Source organism: Mchenga conophoros, linkage group LG5 (genome assembly GCF_057382185.1).
Source record: "Mchenga conophoros isolate Kocher_MC1m ecotype Shallow Benthic linkage group LG5, M_conophoros_male_GT1.1, whole genome shotgun sequence".
In the NCBI taxonomy this organism is placed as follows: Eukaryota; Metazoa; Chordata; class Actinopteri; order Cichliformes; family Cichlidae; genus Mchenga; species Mchenga conophoros.
In genome coordinates this window covers 37,444,199-37,462,475 of record NC_140530.1, presented here as the reverse complement: position 1 = coordinate 37,462,475, position 18,277 = coordinate 37,444,199, and the positions used below count along the sequence as shown (strand labels likewise).

The 18,277-nt window shown below is 40.9% G+C and overlaps 2 protein-coding genes across 2 annotated transcripts; both read left to right on the top strand.

Annotated features, from left to right (window-relative positions):
* Positions 1-1,334, top strand: LOC146575082 (odorant receptor 131-2-like). The gene is made up of 2 exons (XM_085275658.1): positions 1-246; positions 495-1,334. Exons 1-2 carry the CDS (start codon positions 115-117, stop codon positions 1,275-1,277), a joined length of 915 nt encoding a protein of 304 aa, XP_085131784.1. The 5' UTR covers positions 1-114; the 3' UTR covers positions 1,278-1,334.
* A 14,579-nt stretch (positions 1,335-15,913) lies between these two features.
* Positions 15,914-17,669, top strand: LOC146575081 (odorant receptor 131-2-like). The gene is made up of 3 exons (XM_085275657.1): positions 15,914-15,950; positions 16,355-16,530; positions 16,663-17,669. Exons 1-3 carry the CDS (start codon positions 15,920-15,922, stop codon positions 17,458-17,460), a joined length of 1,005 nt encoding a protein of 334 aa, XP_085131783.1. The 5' UTR covers positions 15,914-15,919; the 3' UTR covers positions 17,461-17,669.
* Positions 17,670-18,277: the final 608 nt, after the last annotated feature.

Below are 18,277 nucleotides of genomic sequence, written 5' to 3'. Positions count from 1 at the left end.
TATCAACACTTTGCCGTGTTTTTAAAGTTAACACCTTCTGTGTTACAACCTGCCATAACAATCAATGATGTCTACAGGTTTTTTGGCCAACTCAAGAACCTTTCAAATGCTGCCATGAATTTGACAACAGTTATGTATCGGGACCCGTTAAACATAGCTATTGTCAAGAATGTGATAACTGTGGTCCTCAGTATCGCCATCATCTATGTCAACGGCACCTTGCTGCACACATTCAAAAAACATGAGGTCTGTATCCTGCTCATAAATTTTGCATCTATTTATTACATCCATTTAGAACTACATACTAGACGACAGAATGTGATATGTTCTGCACGGTGAACATTCCATCGCGCAAAGAGACGTTGGAGTGACGTCTTTTAAGTGATTTTTTGGACGTCCAAGTTTGGTCACTGGAGCAGTTGTTTTTTATCCACCGTTCAATGTTTAGTGGAATAATTCACCTTTCATGTTCTAAATCCTGTCCTTCTCTTCAGGTTTTCAACACAAATCCTCGTTACATCCTGTACATTCATCTGGTAATCAATGATATCCTCCTGCTCATCATGTTCACCCTCCTTCAAGTTCTCAGTTACGCCATTTTCACTCTTCATGTGCCCTTCTGTATTATTTTGCTAGTGATTGCGATAATTTCCAGCCTTAACACTCCAATGACCCTCGCTGTGATGGCAGTAGAGTGTTATGTTGCCATATGCTTCCCTCTCCAGCACTCACAGATCTGTACAGTCAAAAATGTAACCGTTGTGATCACAGTGATATGGGTGCTAAGTTCACTTACAATTCTGCCAGATTTATTCACCATCTTGGCCACAGAATCCAGAGATTTCTTTCATTCAAGAGTCTTCTGCCTTTGGAAAACAACTTTCAGACCTCCTGAGCTAGAAAAGAAGAAAGATATATCCAACATTGTATTTCTGGTTATTGTTTGGCTCATCCTTGTCTACACATATTTCAGAATTCTTTTCGCTGCACAGGCAGCTGCTGCAAACGCCAGGAAAGCAAGAAACACTGTACTGCTGCACGGCTTCCAGCTGCTGCTGTGCATGCTCAACTACGTGCATGATTTGCTGCTCAATGGTTTGACATCCTTGTTTCCAAGTGGAGTACTGACTATCCGCTACACAGTCTCAATACTAATACATGTTTTGCCTCGAATCATCAGTCCAATTATTTATGGGATACGAGATAAGATGTTCAGAAAGTACCTGAAAAAATACTTGTTTCATACAAAAAATGCTAATGCTTTTGTACACAGGTAACCCAGACAAGACAGACATTGTTGACGTTACACATTTATCAATTTCTCTTAATTTTATTACCATTTTCTTTTAGATACAGGCTAAGTAGAAGTAATGGGAGTAGTGAAATTCACTTTATGTTTCTCATATCATACAATTTTTTTGATCTTTCTAAACTCTCATTCACAGTGAAACAGTGTTCTGTTAGTCTCTGCATTTTGAAGCTGTAGGCAGAAATACTGTAACTTCCTGTTTGTATCACAAAGGAGAAAACTGCAGTAACCTAACCTACAGCAAATAAAAACATATTTTCATGAGTTTTCAGAATTTGGTGTTATTGGATTCATTTTTGGTGCTCAGTGTTTAGTGTAATATGTTCCAAAGTAAGATGCTACTTCATTGACAGTCCATTTTTCCATAAAGCATTACTGTGCTAAATTGAAAAATGGTATAACAGTTTTGTTGTTACTTATGTAAAACAGGTTCTCCAATTATGTGCATGATGGGAAAATAATCAAATGAGCCTTTTTCCTGCAAACATTTTGCTACCATTGGCTCACTAATGGATTTTATGTGGTGGTTTATGTGGAGGGAAATTTTGAAATTGCAGAGCAGGATACTTTATATAGTACTGTTAATTAGTAATTATTGCTTTTGGCTTCCTGTAAGCTACATTAGTGCTTGAACTTGCAGTGATGAAGTGAATGAAGAACACCACTGAACTGATCTGAATGGACTGGCTCATTGTCAGTGATCTGATCCAGCTTTTCAGTTTTCACTTGTGTTATTTGGTATCATACTTGAATTTTTCGTGACATGGGGTATTCGTAAGTCAGGGTTCCACTGTATTTAAGAATATTTTGTGTTTTTTTTTTTATTTATGTGTGCTCAAATGGAATAATATGGTAATAATAATACATTTGTCTTAAATTATGGATGCTGTGTCGGTCGCGAACGAAGTGGCTCTTAGAGCCGGATCTTTGAAGTGAACGACACGAGCCGGATCCTTATCGCCAGCCGTGGGTTTTTTTTTTCTTTCTCTCTCCCTCTCTCTCACTCTTTTTTTCTGCTTCACTCAGCACACGAGCCTTGTGCTTTGTGCTGGGAAGAGGGGGGAGGGGTGGAATTTACACTCGCAGTAGCACAGGAACAGAGCAGGCGAGAGAGAGAGAGAGAAAGAGAGCCAGGGACAACAACGTCACATTAGAAAGGTATAGTAATCACAGTTGTGGATGTTAAAAGATTCACAAAGTTTATTCATGCAGGCCCATATGACAGAGAATGTGCATCTTCATTTTGTTTTCATATTTTCATTTATATGTAATTGTGTTGTGGTTTGCAGTGTTTTGTGTTGTTTTACTTAAAATTTGTTTAAAAGGAAAAAGCTAAAAATTTAAATAGCTAAAAGTTGAACTGCGAATAGTTGGTTTTTGTAATATATGATTTATTTATTACATTTCATGTGGAGAGAATAAATAAAAGTAGATTTACGGTGGCCCCTAGAGACAAAGCATGTACAAACTCCAAAACACGTACAAAACACAACAGAAGTGCTCCAGGATGCAGGCAAAGTGTTGAGCTTTTGTTACCTAGTGGCTACACAAGCAAGCAATTACCAACGACCGGATTTGGTGTGTGGTAGTAACAGGTAAATGAACATTTTTTTAAATGATTTGAATATATATGAGTGGTATATATACAAACACCCAGCACGCCCCTGTGGCCGGTTTATCCTTCAAGCTCGGGTCCTCTACCAGAGCCCTGGGAGCTTGAGGGTTCTGCGCAGTATCTTAGCTGTTCCCAGGACTGCGCTCTTCTGGACAGAGATCTCCGATGTTATTCCCGGGATCTGCTGGAGCCACTCGCCTAGCTTGGGAGTCACCGCACCTAGTGCTCCGATTACCACGGGGACCACCGTTACCTTCACGCTCCACATCCTCTCGAACTCTTCTGTGAGCCCTTGGTATTTCTCCAGCTTCTCGTGTTCCTTCTTCCTGATATTGCTGTCATTCGGAACCGCTACATCGATCACTACGGCCGTCTTCTTCTGTTTGTCTACCACCACTATGTCCGGTTGGTTAGCCACCACCATTTTGTCCGTCTGTATCTGGAAGTCCCACAGGATCTTAGCTCGGTCATTCTCCACCACCCTTGGGGGCATCTCCCATTTTGACCTCGGGACTTCCAGGTTATACTCGGCACAGATGTTCCTGTACACTATGCCGGCCACTTGGTTATGGCGTTCCATGTATGCCTTGCCTGCTAGCATCTTGCACCCTGCTGTTATGTGCTGGATTGTCTCTGGGGCATCTTTACACAGCCTGCACCTGGGGTCTTGCCTGGTGTGATAGACCCCAGCCTCTATGGATCTTGTACTCAGAGCTTGTTCTTGTGCTGCCATGATTAGTGCCTCTGTGCTGTCTTTCAGTCCAGCTTTGTCCAGCCACTGGTAGGATTTCTGGATATCAGCCACCTCCTCTATCTGCCGGTGGTACATACCATGCAGGGGCCTGTCCTTCCATGATGGTTCCTCGTCTCCCTCCTCTTTCTTGGGTTTCTGCTGCCTGAGGTATTCACTGAGCACTCGGTCAGTTGGGGCCATCTTCCCAATGTATTCTTGGGTGTTCGTTGTCTCATCCTGGACTGTGGTGCTGACACTCACCAGTCCCCGGCCCCCTTCCTTCCGCTTATCGTACAGCCTCAGGGTGCTGGACTTGGGGTGAAACCCTCCATGCATGGTAAGGAGCTTTCTTGTCTTTATGTCAGTGGCTTCTATCTCCTCCTTTGGCCAGCCTATTACCCCAGCAGGGTACCTGATCACGGGCAGGGCGTAGGTGTTGATGGCCCAGATCTTGTTCTTACCATTCAGCTGACTCCTCAGGACTTGCCTGACCCTCTGCAGGTACTTGGTGGTTGCAGCCTTTCTAGCGGCCTCTTCATGGTTCCCATTTGCCTGCGGGATCCCCAGGTACTTGTAACTGTCCTCTATGTCTGCAATGTTGCCTTCTGGTAGTTCAATCCCCTCAGTTCTGACTACCTTCCCTCTCTTTGTTACCATTCGACTACACTTCTCCAGTCCAAACGACATTCCAATGTCATTGCTGTATAGCCTGGTAGTGTGGATCAGTGAATCAATGTCTCGTTCACTCTTGGCATACAGCTTGATGTCATCCATGTACAGGAGGTGGCTGACAACTGCTCCGTTCCGTAGTCGGTATCCGTAGCCAGTCTTGTTAATGATCTCACTGAGGGGGTTCAGGCCTATGCAGAACAGCAGTGGGGACAGAGCATCTCCTTGGTAGATCCCGCACTTCAATTCAATTCAATTCAATTTTATTTATATAGCGCCAAATCACAACAAAAGTCGCCTCAAGGCGCTTCATACTCAAGGCGCTTCACTTGATGGTGACTTGTGCTATGGGCTTGGAGTTGGCCTCTAGTGTTGTACGCCACATCCCCATTGAGTTCCTGATGAAGGCTCTTAGGGTCCTGTTGATCTTGTACAATTCTAAGCATTCCAGTATCCAGCTGTGGGGCATTGAGTCATAGGCCTTCTTGTAATCAATCCAGGCATTGCACAGGTTGGTCAGTCTTGCAGTCTTGGCTGACTGTTCTGTCTACCAGTAGCTGGTGTTTTGCGCCTCTGGTATTCTTGCCAATCCCTTTCTGTGCCCCACTCATGTATTGACCCATGTGCCTGTTCATCTTAGCTGATATGATGCCTGACAGGAGCTTCCATGTAGTACTGAGGCAGGTTATTGGTCGGTAGTTGGATGGGACCGGTCCCTTCTTGGGGTCCTTGGGGATCAGGACCGTTCGACCTTCGGTTAGCCATTCCGGGTGTCTCTCGTTAACTAGCGGCTGGTTCATTTGTGCTTGAAGACGCTCGTGGAGTGCAGTCAGCTTCTTCAGCCAGTAGGCGTGAACCATGTCGGGCCCTGGTGCTGTCCAGCTCTTCATACTGGAGACCCTTTCTTGGATATCTGCCACTGTGATGGTTACTGGACCCTGTTCAGGGAGGTCGCTATGGTCTGCCCTCAGATCCACTAGCCACTGAGCATTGCCATTATGGGTTGTGTCCTTCTCCCATATGCTCTTCCAGTATTGCTCCGTCTCCAGCCTTGGTGGTGCTGTTCTCTTATTGTTCCCTTGCCACTGAGAGTACACCTTTGCTGGTTCTGTGGAGAACAGCTGGTTTATTCTCCTGCCTTCTATCGCTCTGGTGTACCTCCTCAAGCGGCTGGCCAAGGCTGTGAGTCTTTGCTTGGCAGTTTCCAAGGCCTCAGGTATGGACAGTTTGCTGTATTTCTTAGGCACCTTCTTTGTCACACCTTCTACAACTCCGTTAGTTGGCTAACCTCCCTACGTGCTACTTTGATCTTGCCCTCTAGCCTCCTTCTCCATGGAGGGTACTGCCCCTTGTGGCTGTTCAACTTGTAGCCAAGCATCTCACTGATCACTGCTGCCGTATTGTACATCAGCTTGTTAGTGTCAGTAATCGTGGTTGTAGGTATCATCTGTAGTGCTGCATTAACATCATCTAGCAGACCTTCTGAGGGTACTTCACGTAATCTTGGTAACCAGCTACGGGGGATCCAGGTTTCAAGCTTGGCCATGATCCTATTTTTCAGGTCAGTTCCTCTCGCACTCAACGATCCTTCTCCTATCGCACTTGGGGCTATGTACCCAATCTCGGGTAGGGGTGATGATATCTCCCCCCTGACCTGGCATCCTGACTCCTTGCCGTAGCATTTATGTTGTACCTTGTCAATCTCTAGCTGTGATAGCAGTCCCTTCTTTCGAATGTTGGAACACTGAGCTACTAGTTGTTTCGCCGTCATTGTTGATGTTGGGTATCGAAGAATCCATAGGTCCCTCATCCTATTCGTGTAGCCCCTTCTGCCAGGGTTACTTGCGTAGTAGCATTCCAACAACGCCCTGTTTTCGTCTCTTGCCCACCGATGCCGTCTTGTTCCAGTAGCCCACTTGTCGTCAGGGTGCCCTGGTTCCTCAACACCTGACGCAGACCTTGTTGATCCGGGCGACGTCCGAGCCGGCATGCCTTCATATTTATCTGTCTCGCTCATGTCTGCGGTAGGCTCACTAAGCATAGGGGGTCTAGCCTTAGGACCCTTACTGGATACAGACACCCCAGGCAGGAATCGAACTTGCGATCCTCTGCTCCAAAGGCGTGTGTGTATATATATATATATATATATATATATATATATATATATACATATATATATATATATATATATGAATGAGCTGGCTCTTTTCAGTGAGCCAAGCCAAAAGAGACGGTTCTCTAAAAAGAGCCGGAAATCCCATCACTAGTCTTTTTTTTTTTTTTTTTGACATCAGAAACAGCAGCATGTGACATCACGTGATGGCGGAGCTTCAGTTCATCCTTTGTCATCTTTTTTTTTTTTTTTTTTTTTAAATAGGACAGGGGGAAAGAATGAAAGAAAGAGGGGGAGAGAAAGAAAGAAAACCAAAGGGGAGAAGAGACGGTGAGAAGGGGGGGAAGAGAGAAAAAACAAACAAACAAACAAACAAACAAAAAAAAACAACTCCTGGGTCACCTGTATGGAGAAAAAAAACCAAACAAACAGAGGAGACAGCAAACAACAAAGAGCAACATAATAATAGAAGAAAAAAAGCACCATCACAATAAACTAGCTAGTCATAGATATCAATAGTTACTAAATAATAGACGATATTGTTCAGCACGCAAGATAGACAGCGCACAGTGTGCTTTGAGGCAGCAGCCAAGAAAGCTTTAGTCCGCGTCTGTGAATACCCATGTGTACACCTGTGTGCATACCTGTGTGGATCAGCATGCTTGCATTCCAAAGATTTCTCCATGTAATGATCTGTTAGGGAGTGTGGGGAGCCACAGCCCCGTCCTTTATGGTATCAAGCGGGTATGGAGGAGATCAAAACTCCAGACATCCAGAGGCCCCCAGAACACAAGAGACCAAGGAAGACCCACAGAGGGGCAGCTGCGCCACTGTCCCAGTAAGAGCTAAGGAGAGTCCCAGATGAGGGCTCACTCAGCAGCCGCGGAGCAGAAGCCAGGGGGAGTTGCAGTGATGCGCCCGTGGGCTCCGCCGGCAGCCAGCTGTGCCTGAGTGACCGAGCCCCAGGCCGAGAGGCCGGGGGCACCCCACCTCCGAAATGGCCCGAGCGAGCCCCAATAAGCGGCCGCCAAGGAGTGAGCCGGTGTGTACCCGGACGCCCACCCCCAGATACAAAGAACCACCAACGCACCGACACCTGAGGGAGTCCGCCACCGGCAGGGGAAGTGGTGGTGGGTGGAGATAGGCCTCCAAACCTTGGAAGGCCCGAGATGTCCCCAGAGAGGTGGCGTCTGATACCCAACCTGACATATAGACACAGACATACAGGCACACACAGACACAAACATCCATTCCCACCCTCATGCTCTCATATGCACTTACACCACACTCAACCGACGTGGAGACAGACATAAAGAGACACTGTATACACGATCACACTCCCCAAGCGTACTCTACAAACCGGGTCTAGGTACCCCTGCCCCTGGAGGGGGGCAGGGGTACCTAGTCTTTAATAGATTTTGATATAATACTGTTCAAACATGATCTCAGATTCCAAAGTGAAAAACATAACATGCTGCAAGTGTGTTGACCAAAAATTATTTTCAAGAACATATATCTTTAAAAATAATTTAAGTATGAAGCTATAGTTTCATAGCAAATATTACATATGTCCAAAATTTTGAATGTAATTTTTTTAAACCCATCAGAAATGATTGTGCAGAAATTGTTCTGAAAATTTGATGATTTGCAGTGGTGTGAAAAATAGTTTGCCCCCTTTTGCATACATTTAATTCAATTCAATTTTGCCTCAAGGTGCTTTGAATTCTAATGTAAACACTCTACAATAATAAAAAGACAACAGCGCAAACCCCACAAATCATATGACCCCCTATGAGCTAGCAACAGGAAGAAACCTCCAGCAGAACCAGGCTCAGGAAGGGACGGTACACATTGTTTAATATGTGCATTGAAGGACATTTCGTGGTCAAAAATGACTCCAAAGTTCCTCACAGTGTCTCTGGAGACCAAGGTAATGCCATCCAGAGTAGATATCTGGTTAGACACCATATTTCCAAGATTTTTAGGCCTGAGTACAATAACCCCAGTTTCATCTGAATTTAGAAGTAAAAAATGAGAGGCCATCCATGTCATTTTGTCTTTAGGCCATTCCTTAGGTTTAACAAATTGGTGTGCGTTATCTGGCTTCATGCATAGATAAACTGCATAGCAGTGAAAATAGATGCTACGCCCTGTAATGACATTGCCTAAAATAATCATGTATAAAGTAAACAGAACTAGACCTACCACAGAACCCCGTGGAACTCCATAATCAGCCTAAGTGTATGAAGTGGAGTCTGCAAATACATGAACAAATTGGACTCTATGAGATAGATAGGATTCAAACCACTGCAACAGAATCTCTTTAATACCTCCAGCACGATCACAAATTTAAATATTAGAAAAAAATCTTACTAGTAAACACAAGTAAAATATACTAACCTTAACCCTAACCCTAAAAAGTGGATTGTAAAGAGCTGAAGCAGTATTTAAAATGTTTTCATTCACATTTGTGAATTTGCTAAGTTTTATCTAAACGCGTTCATGAGTCACACCTCACATAATGGGGCAACAGTTTGAGGCCTTCACTAAACTACACTCTCACCAAACTCTCTCACACACACAAAGGCCTTTGCTATTACTTGACTACCCTGTATTAGTAGCTGACCTGCTAGACAGATGTATGACATGTGAGATGGTAACCACCTGAGTGCCTCTTCTGTGTTTTCTTGCATATAAATTCATAATATAATATTTTGCCTGTATAACAACTATTACTTCAGTTAAAACTTCATGTTTAGAAATGAACATTGTCTGGATCTTCTTCTCTTTACTCTTATGAAATGAGAGATATATGTGTGAACTTAAAAATGTATGCATATAAAATCACTTACAAATCGAGCTTGAGTGAGAATAGAAGTTGTTTCTCACAGCAGACATGTTGAAAATAACAACTGAAGACCAAGGTTAAATTAGCAGCTTCAATTTAGTGTTTAGTCTATGGTGTACCATTTTTCTCCCTTTGTTTTCCCCTATGCCGATAAATGAGTAAGTTTAAAAAAATGATACGGTAGCATGGTGGCAGCACATGGCAGCATGGTAGTTTAGTGGTTAGCATTGTTACCTCACAGCAAGAAAGTCCTGAGTTCAGTTCTAACATCTGTGTGGAGTTTTCATGTTTTCCCTGTGTGTCCCTGTTTTAGTGTTAATTGATTCAAAATTGGAAATAGGGCAACCTTTTGCACTAATGTGAGTGTTGTCTGTCTCTGCGTGTTAGCCCTGTAACAGACTGGTGGCCTGTTCAGGGTGTGCCCTGCCCTGAAGACAGCTGGGATAGGCTCCAACGCCCCATGACCCTGAATAGGATGAGAGGATGGATGGACATGGTCCATAAGAAGTGTGATGCATTTAAAATAATGGTCATCATCAATCACCAGAAAATGAGAAAACTAGTTTATGGTAGGCATTACAGTGTAAGACAAAACTATGTAATAAACATATTATCAAAATTATATTTGTAAATTGATTTAAAAGCCATAGATTGTTTTGTGATAATAATATTTATGAGAGGACAAACAATGTCAGTATTAAAGTTTTCTCTGTTATATATTCCCTGAGAAGTGACATGCTGATGAATAATGTCAGGAGCAGAGATGGGCAGTAACGCGTTACTTGTAACGCGTTACTGTAATCTGATTACTTTTTTCAAGTAACGAGTAAAGTAAGGGATTACTATTGCAAAATCGGTAATTAGATTACCGTTACTTTCCCGTAGGAACGCTGCGTTACTGCGTTACTAAAACCGTGATTTTTTTTGCGAGAATGTCTCATGACAATGACGTAAGCAAGTGCTATGTTGGTGACAGCAGCTGTGTGCAGATCAACAATGGATAATATATCGAGTGCGGGAGAGAGTATGAGCGTGCAGCGTTTAAAGTGTGGAAGTACTGACCTTACTTTGAGTTTGATTCCATAAAAAGTGACAAAAACATTAGCGTCCATCGTGCATGGGAAGAAAACTTCTTTTTACAGCGAAAAAAACCCCTAAACTTCCGAGCAAGCACCGAGTAGCTACGACGTGATGGGAAACTCACAGAGACACTCGCGCGGATTCTTCAACTGACCGCAGCACACCTGCACCAGGGTAACCCTCCGCCTACCCTGCTCCTGCTTTACAGGTGAAAATAGAGGAAAAGGACCGCTGAGTCTTTGACTTTATTTATTTTCTGCTGTGTTTTACTTGCATCTGTTTGAAAGAGTGAGTGAAAACACAAAAAATATTTTATTTTATGTGCTGGAATGTGTAGAAAATAGGTTTAAATGTTAAACTAATTTATTCAAGTCAGAGAATGTTGCATATAATTAAATGTTTTGCTTGATGCATAAAGTTAAAAGATTAAAACTAATAAAACAAGTTTTAAAAAGAGACTTTTCCATTTGATTACATTTTGTATGATGGATTATGTAGAAAAAGTAGAATTGGGCTGAAAGATCTATCACTTTATCACCTCTTCAGGTTGTAAATCGTGTTTTTAAAAAGTAACTAAGTAACTAAGTAATTAATTACTTTTGAAAATAAGTAATCAGTAAAGTAACGGGATTACTTTTTGGGGAAGTAATCAGTAATTAGTTACTGATTACTTTTTTCAAGTAACTTGACCAACACTGGTCAGGAGTGTGTCTCTGACTTCTGAATCCCAACTGGAAGCTGGTTCCACAGAAGAGGGGCCTGAAAGCTGAAGGCTCTGCCTCCCATTCTAATTTTTACCTCCGTCCACATATGTGGACATCACATTTTGGGTTATTTAGATTTAGACCAAAATCCTCAATTTTGCTCTGCAAGGGCCTGATATCCAGGACATTATACTGCTACTGTTCTATCAAAATTTTAAACAAATATCCTCAGATGTGGCTCATATTATTTCTTAAAAACAAAAATAAGGTAGAAAAAAAATAAAGCTGGTAATTCTTTGTTTATACATTTCTCCGGCTCCAATCAGCCCAAATATCAAAGAGAAATTAAAAATGCATGCCTTGGAGGTTAAAATACTCCAGGAATCACAAGAGAACCCAGCCAGCCTCGAGTTTCGTTAGCTGGGGGTTTTGTGATGTGCTTTTTTGTTTAGGGCTGTAGGGAACCAGCCCTTAGAGGGGGGGTACTGTCACGGTTCTTGTTCACGGTATTTTGAGTTTATTATGTTTTGGTTTAATTTTGCATCATGGATTGTTTTCTTGTTCTCTTGTTGTGGTTGTGATTAGTATTATTATTAGAGTTTCATGTTTCTGTTATCCATGTTTTAGGAATTGTGGTTTCATGTATAGTTCAGTTCCATGTGTCATTTTCTGTCTCTCTGTGTTGAGTCCGTGTCTCTGAGTTGTGATTCATGTTTCCTGTTTTATTGTGAAAGTCTTTGTCTTATGTTAATGTGTGCAACTTTGTTCCCTCTGTCTCGTTAGCCCTGATCTCTCCCAGCTGTGTCTCCCTCCTGTTGCCGATTCCCCCGTTGCTACCCTGTGTGTATATAAGCCCTGTGTTTTCCCATGCTCGGTGTCGCGTTGTACCATCAGATTATGCCTGTGTGTTTTTTGGTCTCAGTGTTCAGGCCTCACTTCATGTTTTGTTTTCTTGCCAGCAATAAAGCTGAGGTTTTTGAGTTGCATTCCGTCTTCCGAGTCCTGCATTTGAATCCTCATCTCCGCCTGCCCGCACACAGAGCCCTGACAAAAACCCACTGCATGTGGGGAAGAAACAAAACAAATAAGAATTTAAAAGAAAGTATAAGTTTAAGAGATTAAGACCTAAAAAACACTCAATGATGAGCAAAACTGAAAACACGTCATAGGTGAGGAATTATGAATTTAGGACCCGTTTTAAAGTCCTTTTATTGGTTTTTAAACCTCTAAATGGTCTGGCACCTGTTTATTTGTCTGACTTGTTGAAGCCCCACGTCCCCACTCGTTCCCTTCGGTCAGCTGAGCAGTTGCTGCTTTCGGCCCCAAAGTCTTGGCTGAAACTTGGAGGAGACCGAACGTTCTCTGTTGCAGCGCCGATGCTTTGGAATAACCTTCCTCTCCATATTAGACAGGCTACATCAGTGCCAGTTTTAAGTCTTTATTAAATATCATTAAATATAAATAAAACTAAAGCAATGTTTTTCGGTAATTTAAAATATAATATAGAATTAACAATTATCATTGAAGGTGTACCAATTGATAATGTGAGTGAAAACAAATTTTTGGGAGTTGTAATTGATAACAAAATTTCATGGAAACCCCACGTCAGACACATAAAAAACAAAATTTCCAGAAGCATCGCAGTTTTGAACAAAGTGAAACCATACCTTGATAAAGATGCACTTCGTACTCTGTACTGTACCCTGGTTCTTCCATATTTTATATATTGTGTGGAAGTGTGGGGAAACACATATAAAAATACAACTAATCCATTAGTCACAGTATAGAAACGAGCACTGCGTATTATTCACAAGGCTGGTTATCTAGATCATACTCACAAACTCTTTCTTCAGGCAAAGTTACTTCAATTCCAGGATCTGGTTAATTACAATACATCTATAATCTTATACAAAGCCTTTAATAAATTTCTCCCTGCAAATTTACAAACTATATTTGAAATTCGAGAAAGGGTTTATAATGTGAGAGGCTTTGGAGAATTCAAATTACCCAGAACTCGAACAACCCGTAAAGGTTTTTGTGTGTCTGTATGTGGTGTGAAACTCTGGAACAGTCTGAGTTTACAATTGAAACAATGCAAAAATATTCATAGATTTTAATTTCTCTACAAACAGTTGGTCTGGTCACAGTATACTCAATGATGGTTTTAGTGTGCTCTGTAATGTCTGTTCTCTTACCATTGCTGGTATGGATTCCAAAAAAAAAGAAAGTGTGTGCGTATGTATGTACATGTACATGTATATGTATGTGTGTTTGTCACTATGTAATTAGTATTGCTTGTTACCTGTGGTAACGCAATTTATAATTAATATATATTCTGTATTCAGTTATGAAGGTTCTATTTGTTGTTGCGAGCTGCCGTTGAGATGCTTGCATGTGCCCGGGGCTGTTGATGGTTTATTTGGTTGCAACGATGAGCGTAGCTGCGGGAAGCTTATTGTTTTTTGTTGATGAGTGAGTATAGGGGTGGGATTTAATAAGTTTTCTTCGTCCCACTCCTTGTCAGGTAATTTTTGTTTTTTGTTTTGTGCACTTTATGTTCAATATATGTATTTTTGTTGTGCCTGAAATGAACAAATAAATGAATGAATGAATGAATGAATGAATGAATGAATGAATTTGAAACGCGTAACATTTTCTCTGAATACGGAACAATTCCATTTTTTACCGGACGTTTGGCAACTCTACTAACTAACCTTATGAATAAAACAGAGTTCACTATCAGTGACATCATAGCACCCAGCTGTATAGAAACTCCGTCATGCTAGCTAGTACGCAGTACGAGTTATTGTAACTGACTGTAAAAAGTCAGCACAGCGAAAATAAACTCCACCTAAACTTGGTTTATATCTGACCCAGATAGACTGCAGGTCATAACTTCTTACATTTCGGGCAGTATGTTCAAAGCTTGTCCACTCTGCGCTGTGATATTTTACACCACTACATCTGACACTTCCTTACATCACTGAGCTTAGCGATGTAAGGCACTAATGTAGCTGCTAGGAAACTTGTTCTTGAGCTAATCTGAAGACTACACGAAGTTTGGAAGTCTGTAGCGATTGACTGCAGAAAGTTGGTGACCTCTGTACTACGGCCTACCACTTCATGACTTATTTGCTGTTGTTTCACATGACTTCCACTTTTAACACTACTAATAGTCGATTATGAAGTATTTCATAGCGAGAAAATTTCATGACTGGATTAAATGAATGACTGGATTAAATGAATGACTGGGTTAAATGCGTTAAAGATTTTAATCACACTAATCATAATGGCGTGTTAACACATTCTTGAAAGGGCCCCTTAGTTCCAGTGAAAGGAACCTTTCATGGTTCAGCATACCAAGACGTTTGGACAATTTACTGCTCCCAGCTTTGTGGGAACAGTTTGAAGATTTAAAAGTTTGAAGGTGGAACAGTTTGAATACATCTTTTTGTTCCAACATGACTGCAGACCAGTGTACAAAGCAAGCTCCATGAGGACATATAAGAGGGAGTTTGGCCCTGACCTGACCGAGTCTTGACCTCAACCTAAAGAACACCTTTGGGATGAATTAGAGCAGTCACCGCTCCAATTCTTCTCATCCAACATCTGTGTCTGACCTCACAAATGCACTTCTGGAAGAAAGATCTAAAATTCCCATAAACACTCCTAAACCTGTGGAAAGCCTTCCCAGTAGTGTTGAGGATGTTTTGCTGCAAAGGGTGGGCTGACATCATGTTAAACTCTGTGGATTAGGAATGGGATGTCACTCAAGCTCATATGCATGTGACAAGTGCAGACAAGGGAATACATTTGGCAACATAGTTTAAGTCAAAGGAGGCATTTGGTACTTTGCTGTGTGGTTATGTCTGTTGGTGTTAAGGTTAGGCTAATTTGCTCTTGATTTTTTTTTTTGTTTCTTTTTCTTTTGCCCCATTTTGAGAATTTTCCATTGATGCTTTATAATACATTCTATTTAAGTATTTGTTCTATGTAAATAATTCAGATCTTTTGTAATGTCTTTTAAAGAGTTCAGTGACTGAGTGAGTGCTTATGAAGGCTATAAGGGCTCTGAAACTGAAGCCAAATTGACACCTTCCCATATCACACATTTCTCCCACCAGGATAAAAAGTACAAAGAGGAAATGTTTTTAACTGTCAATAAATGAAAATGTCTTTTTGTTTTGTTGTTTTTTTCATGTTAGATATATTTTTTAAATGTAATAACACCCAGAGGGATATAACAGGGGTTGGTATTAGTTTACAGAACAGAAATGTTTTTAAAAAAAAGATGCCAAAGTTTAACCAATGAGGAGAAACAGTATCAGTGACATCATTTCTAACCTTTAACAGGAGTCATGCATCAAACTCCTTAATATAAAGACAAATTATTTCCACATCAGTTTCCTAACTGGTCAAAGTGGAGACTGAAGTGGTCTGTCTAAGGTAGGAAAGTTTTTTGTCTTTGTCGCTGCTATCAGTTCATTATAGTGCAGTATTTAGGATTCTTTAATGCATAAAGCTTGAGCAAAGCAGCTTATTTGTGTGAAGGTTGTGTGACCCCTTCTATGTACTCGGAGCTTTAGTTCTTTCCAGAGTTTCAGTTGGAGACTGGCTGGGCCACTCTACAACTTTTATTTTCTTTCTCTGAAACAATTGAGCGTTTCCTAGCTGTGTATTTAGGATCATTGTTTTGCTTCAAGTAAAATGATTGTTGTTTTTTACATCACTGCATCCAACACTTCGCATTGCACTTGAAGGTGTAAGGTTTGGATGCAGTTGCTCAGTCATGGAAACCCACTGCATGAAGCTCTCTACACACTGTTTTTGAGCTAATCTGAATGCCACATGAGGTCTGTAGTAGCCGACTGTGCAGAAGGTTAGTGACCTTTGTTCACTCAGCATCGCTCACTAAGCACCTCAGCATCCCCGGATGCCTCTCTGTAATTTTACATGACTTTGTGGCTGAGTTGCTGTTATTCCCAGTCACTTCCACTTTGTTATAACACCACTAACAGTTGATTGTGGAATATTTAGTACTGAGGAAATTTCACCAATGGGTTTGTTGCACAGGTGGCATCTTATCATGGTACCAAGCTGGAATTTACTGAGCTCCTGAAAGCAACCCATTGATTTACAAATGTTGGTAGAAGCAGACGGCATGCCTAGATGCTTGATTTTATACACCTGTGGCCATGGATCATCTGAATTCAATTATTTGGATGGCTGAATGAATAATTTAGGCAATAAAGTGTGTGTGACTTACTTTTACTCTTTTGTAAGGATCCCGAAAAAGCATCTCTATGAATTCCTCATCTTATGCCCTCAATGCGTCGAGCAGTCTGAACTATCGCGATTCGCCAAGTGCAGCCGTGGCCAAAAATGTCATCGTTCTGGCTCTCGGCTTTACCATCAACTATATTAACGGTACACTGATACACACCTTCAGAAAACACCAGGTCAGTATTTATTGTTATTGTTGTTTTTATTTAATTATCATTATTGGAAAAATATACCTAAATATTGCTAACACAAGAAATATATATGTATTAAAGTAATAAAAGTGAGATGAGGTGTTTCATGTCTTTCAGATATTTTATTTGAATCCTCGTTACATCCTGTTCATCCACCTGGTGGTGAATGACATGATCCAGCTCACTTCTTCAATTAGTCTATTTGTTTTCACTTATATCTTTTATCAAATTAATGTTGCATTCTGTTGCTTCCTTATCACTTTGGCTATCTTCACCACCTTCAATACTCCAATAAATTTAGCTCTCATGGCACTAGAGTGCTACATTGCTATTTGTTTACCACTGCAACACGCTGAGTACTGCACCACTAAAAGAACATACGTGGCTATAGGTTGGATCTGGGCCATGAGTGCAGTCTCAGCTTTGTCCGACATCGTTATTATTCTGGCAACAGAGCCAGTGGAGTTATTTTATTCCACAATACAATGTGAGAGAGATAACTTATTCCGGCATCCAATCATTGTAAAAAAGAAAGAGGTTTCATATTTAATTTTCCTAATTGGTGTTTTGCTCACCTTCATGTACACATACTTCAGGATATTTTTTGCTGCTAACAAAGCTAAATCAGCCAAGCGAGAGTCGAAGAAGGCGAGAAACACAATCCTGCTCCATGGCTTTCAGCTTCTGTTGTCTATGCTAACCTATATAGCAACTGCATTAATGCAGGCTCTGGTGCGCTGGTTCCCTAAACAGTATCTAATAGTTGTTTTTATTTCCTATATCATAATCTACATTGTCCCCAGGTTTGTTAGCCCTATTGTGTATGGGTTACGAGACAAGACATTTAAACAGTATTTGAAAAAGTATCTGTTGTGTACCATGAAAATGGGTAACGAGACCGATTTTAGACTATAACATTCTTGATCTAGCAGAGGGCAGCTAGGTGTATTGGTAAAAAACATTAATTAATCATCAGGTTAACTGGATTTCATCCTCTGGACATGCACTGGGTGCACATTGTGTTCCAGAAAAACCCCCAAATATTAGTTGATATGTTGGCTTTTTAAATGCTCAGACATAGGTATCACCATCAGTCTTGAAAATCACACATTACCCTTGCTCTTGTTAGTAGCGTTGTATAGAATCTGAATTAAGTTTAAAAAAAAAAACAATTTTAAAAAAGCAACAAAAAAAAGAAAGAAAAAAAAAACGTTACTGTTACCAGTGATAATTTACTGTTTTAACTCTTTGGCAAATATTTGTCCACTTTAAAAAAAAAAAAGAGCATCCTCCTTCAATTCTAAGGTTTTATGTATCAAAACATGATATGTAAGTAACAGGCGATACTAAAACTAATGCTGATGTCAGCAGTGGTAATATGGAAATCCCCCAAAATCTCATCTGCATTGTTTTTGTTCTTCTTTGTGTTGATGTCAGCATTATCTATATTGTAGTTTATAATGTAGTATAGTTTAGTGTCATTATGAATCACATAATGGTGTATTAAATTTTTTTTTTAAAAAGCTCAAAGAAAGAAAGTTCCTTTGTCTCACAATGCCTAATATACTACTTTAAAGTTTGGAGATGATCCAGTGGAAACTAGTGTTTTCCTAATTGTGTGACTGTGTGATGTTTGATCTCTGACCTTGAAGCAGATACTAAAAGGTGTATTTTATATCTTTACCCATTTGATTGGAGCATAACTGGCTTAAATCTTTGGTTTCTATAAGCT

Coding starts and splice junctions, on each gene's coding strand:
- LOC146575082 (XM_085275658.1), top strand. CDS start 115: ATGAATTTGACAACAGTTATGTATCGGGACCCGTTAAACATAGCTATT. Junction 247..494: donor ACACATTCAAAAAACATGAG/GTCTGTATCCTG, acceptor CCTTCTCTTCAG/GTTTTCAACACAAATCCTCG.
- LOC146575081 (XM_085275657.1), top strand. CDS start 15,920: ATGAGGTCTGTAGTAGCCGACTGTGCAGAAG. Junction 15,951..16,354: donor AGTAGCCGACTGTGCAGAAG/GTTAGTGACCTT, acceptor CTCTTTTGTAAG/GATCCCGAAAAAGCATCTCT. Junction 16,531..16,662: donor ACACCTTCAGAAAACACCAG/GTCAGTATTTAT, acceptor CATGTCTTTCAG/ATATTTTATTTGAATCCTCG.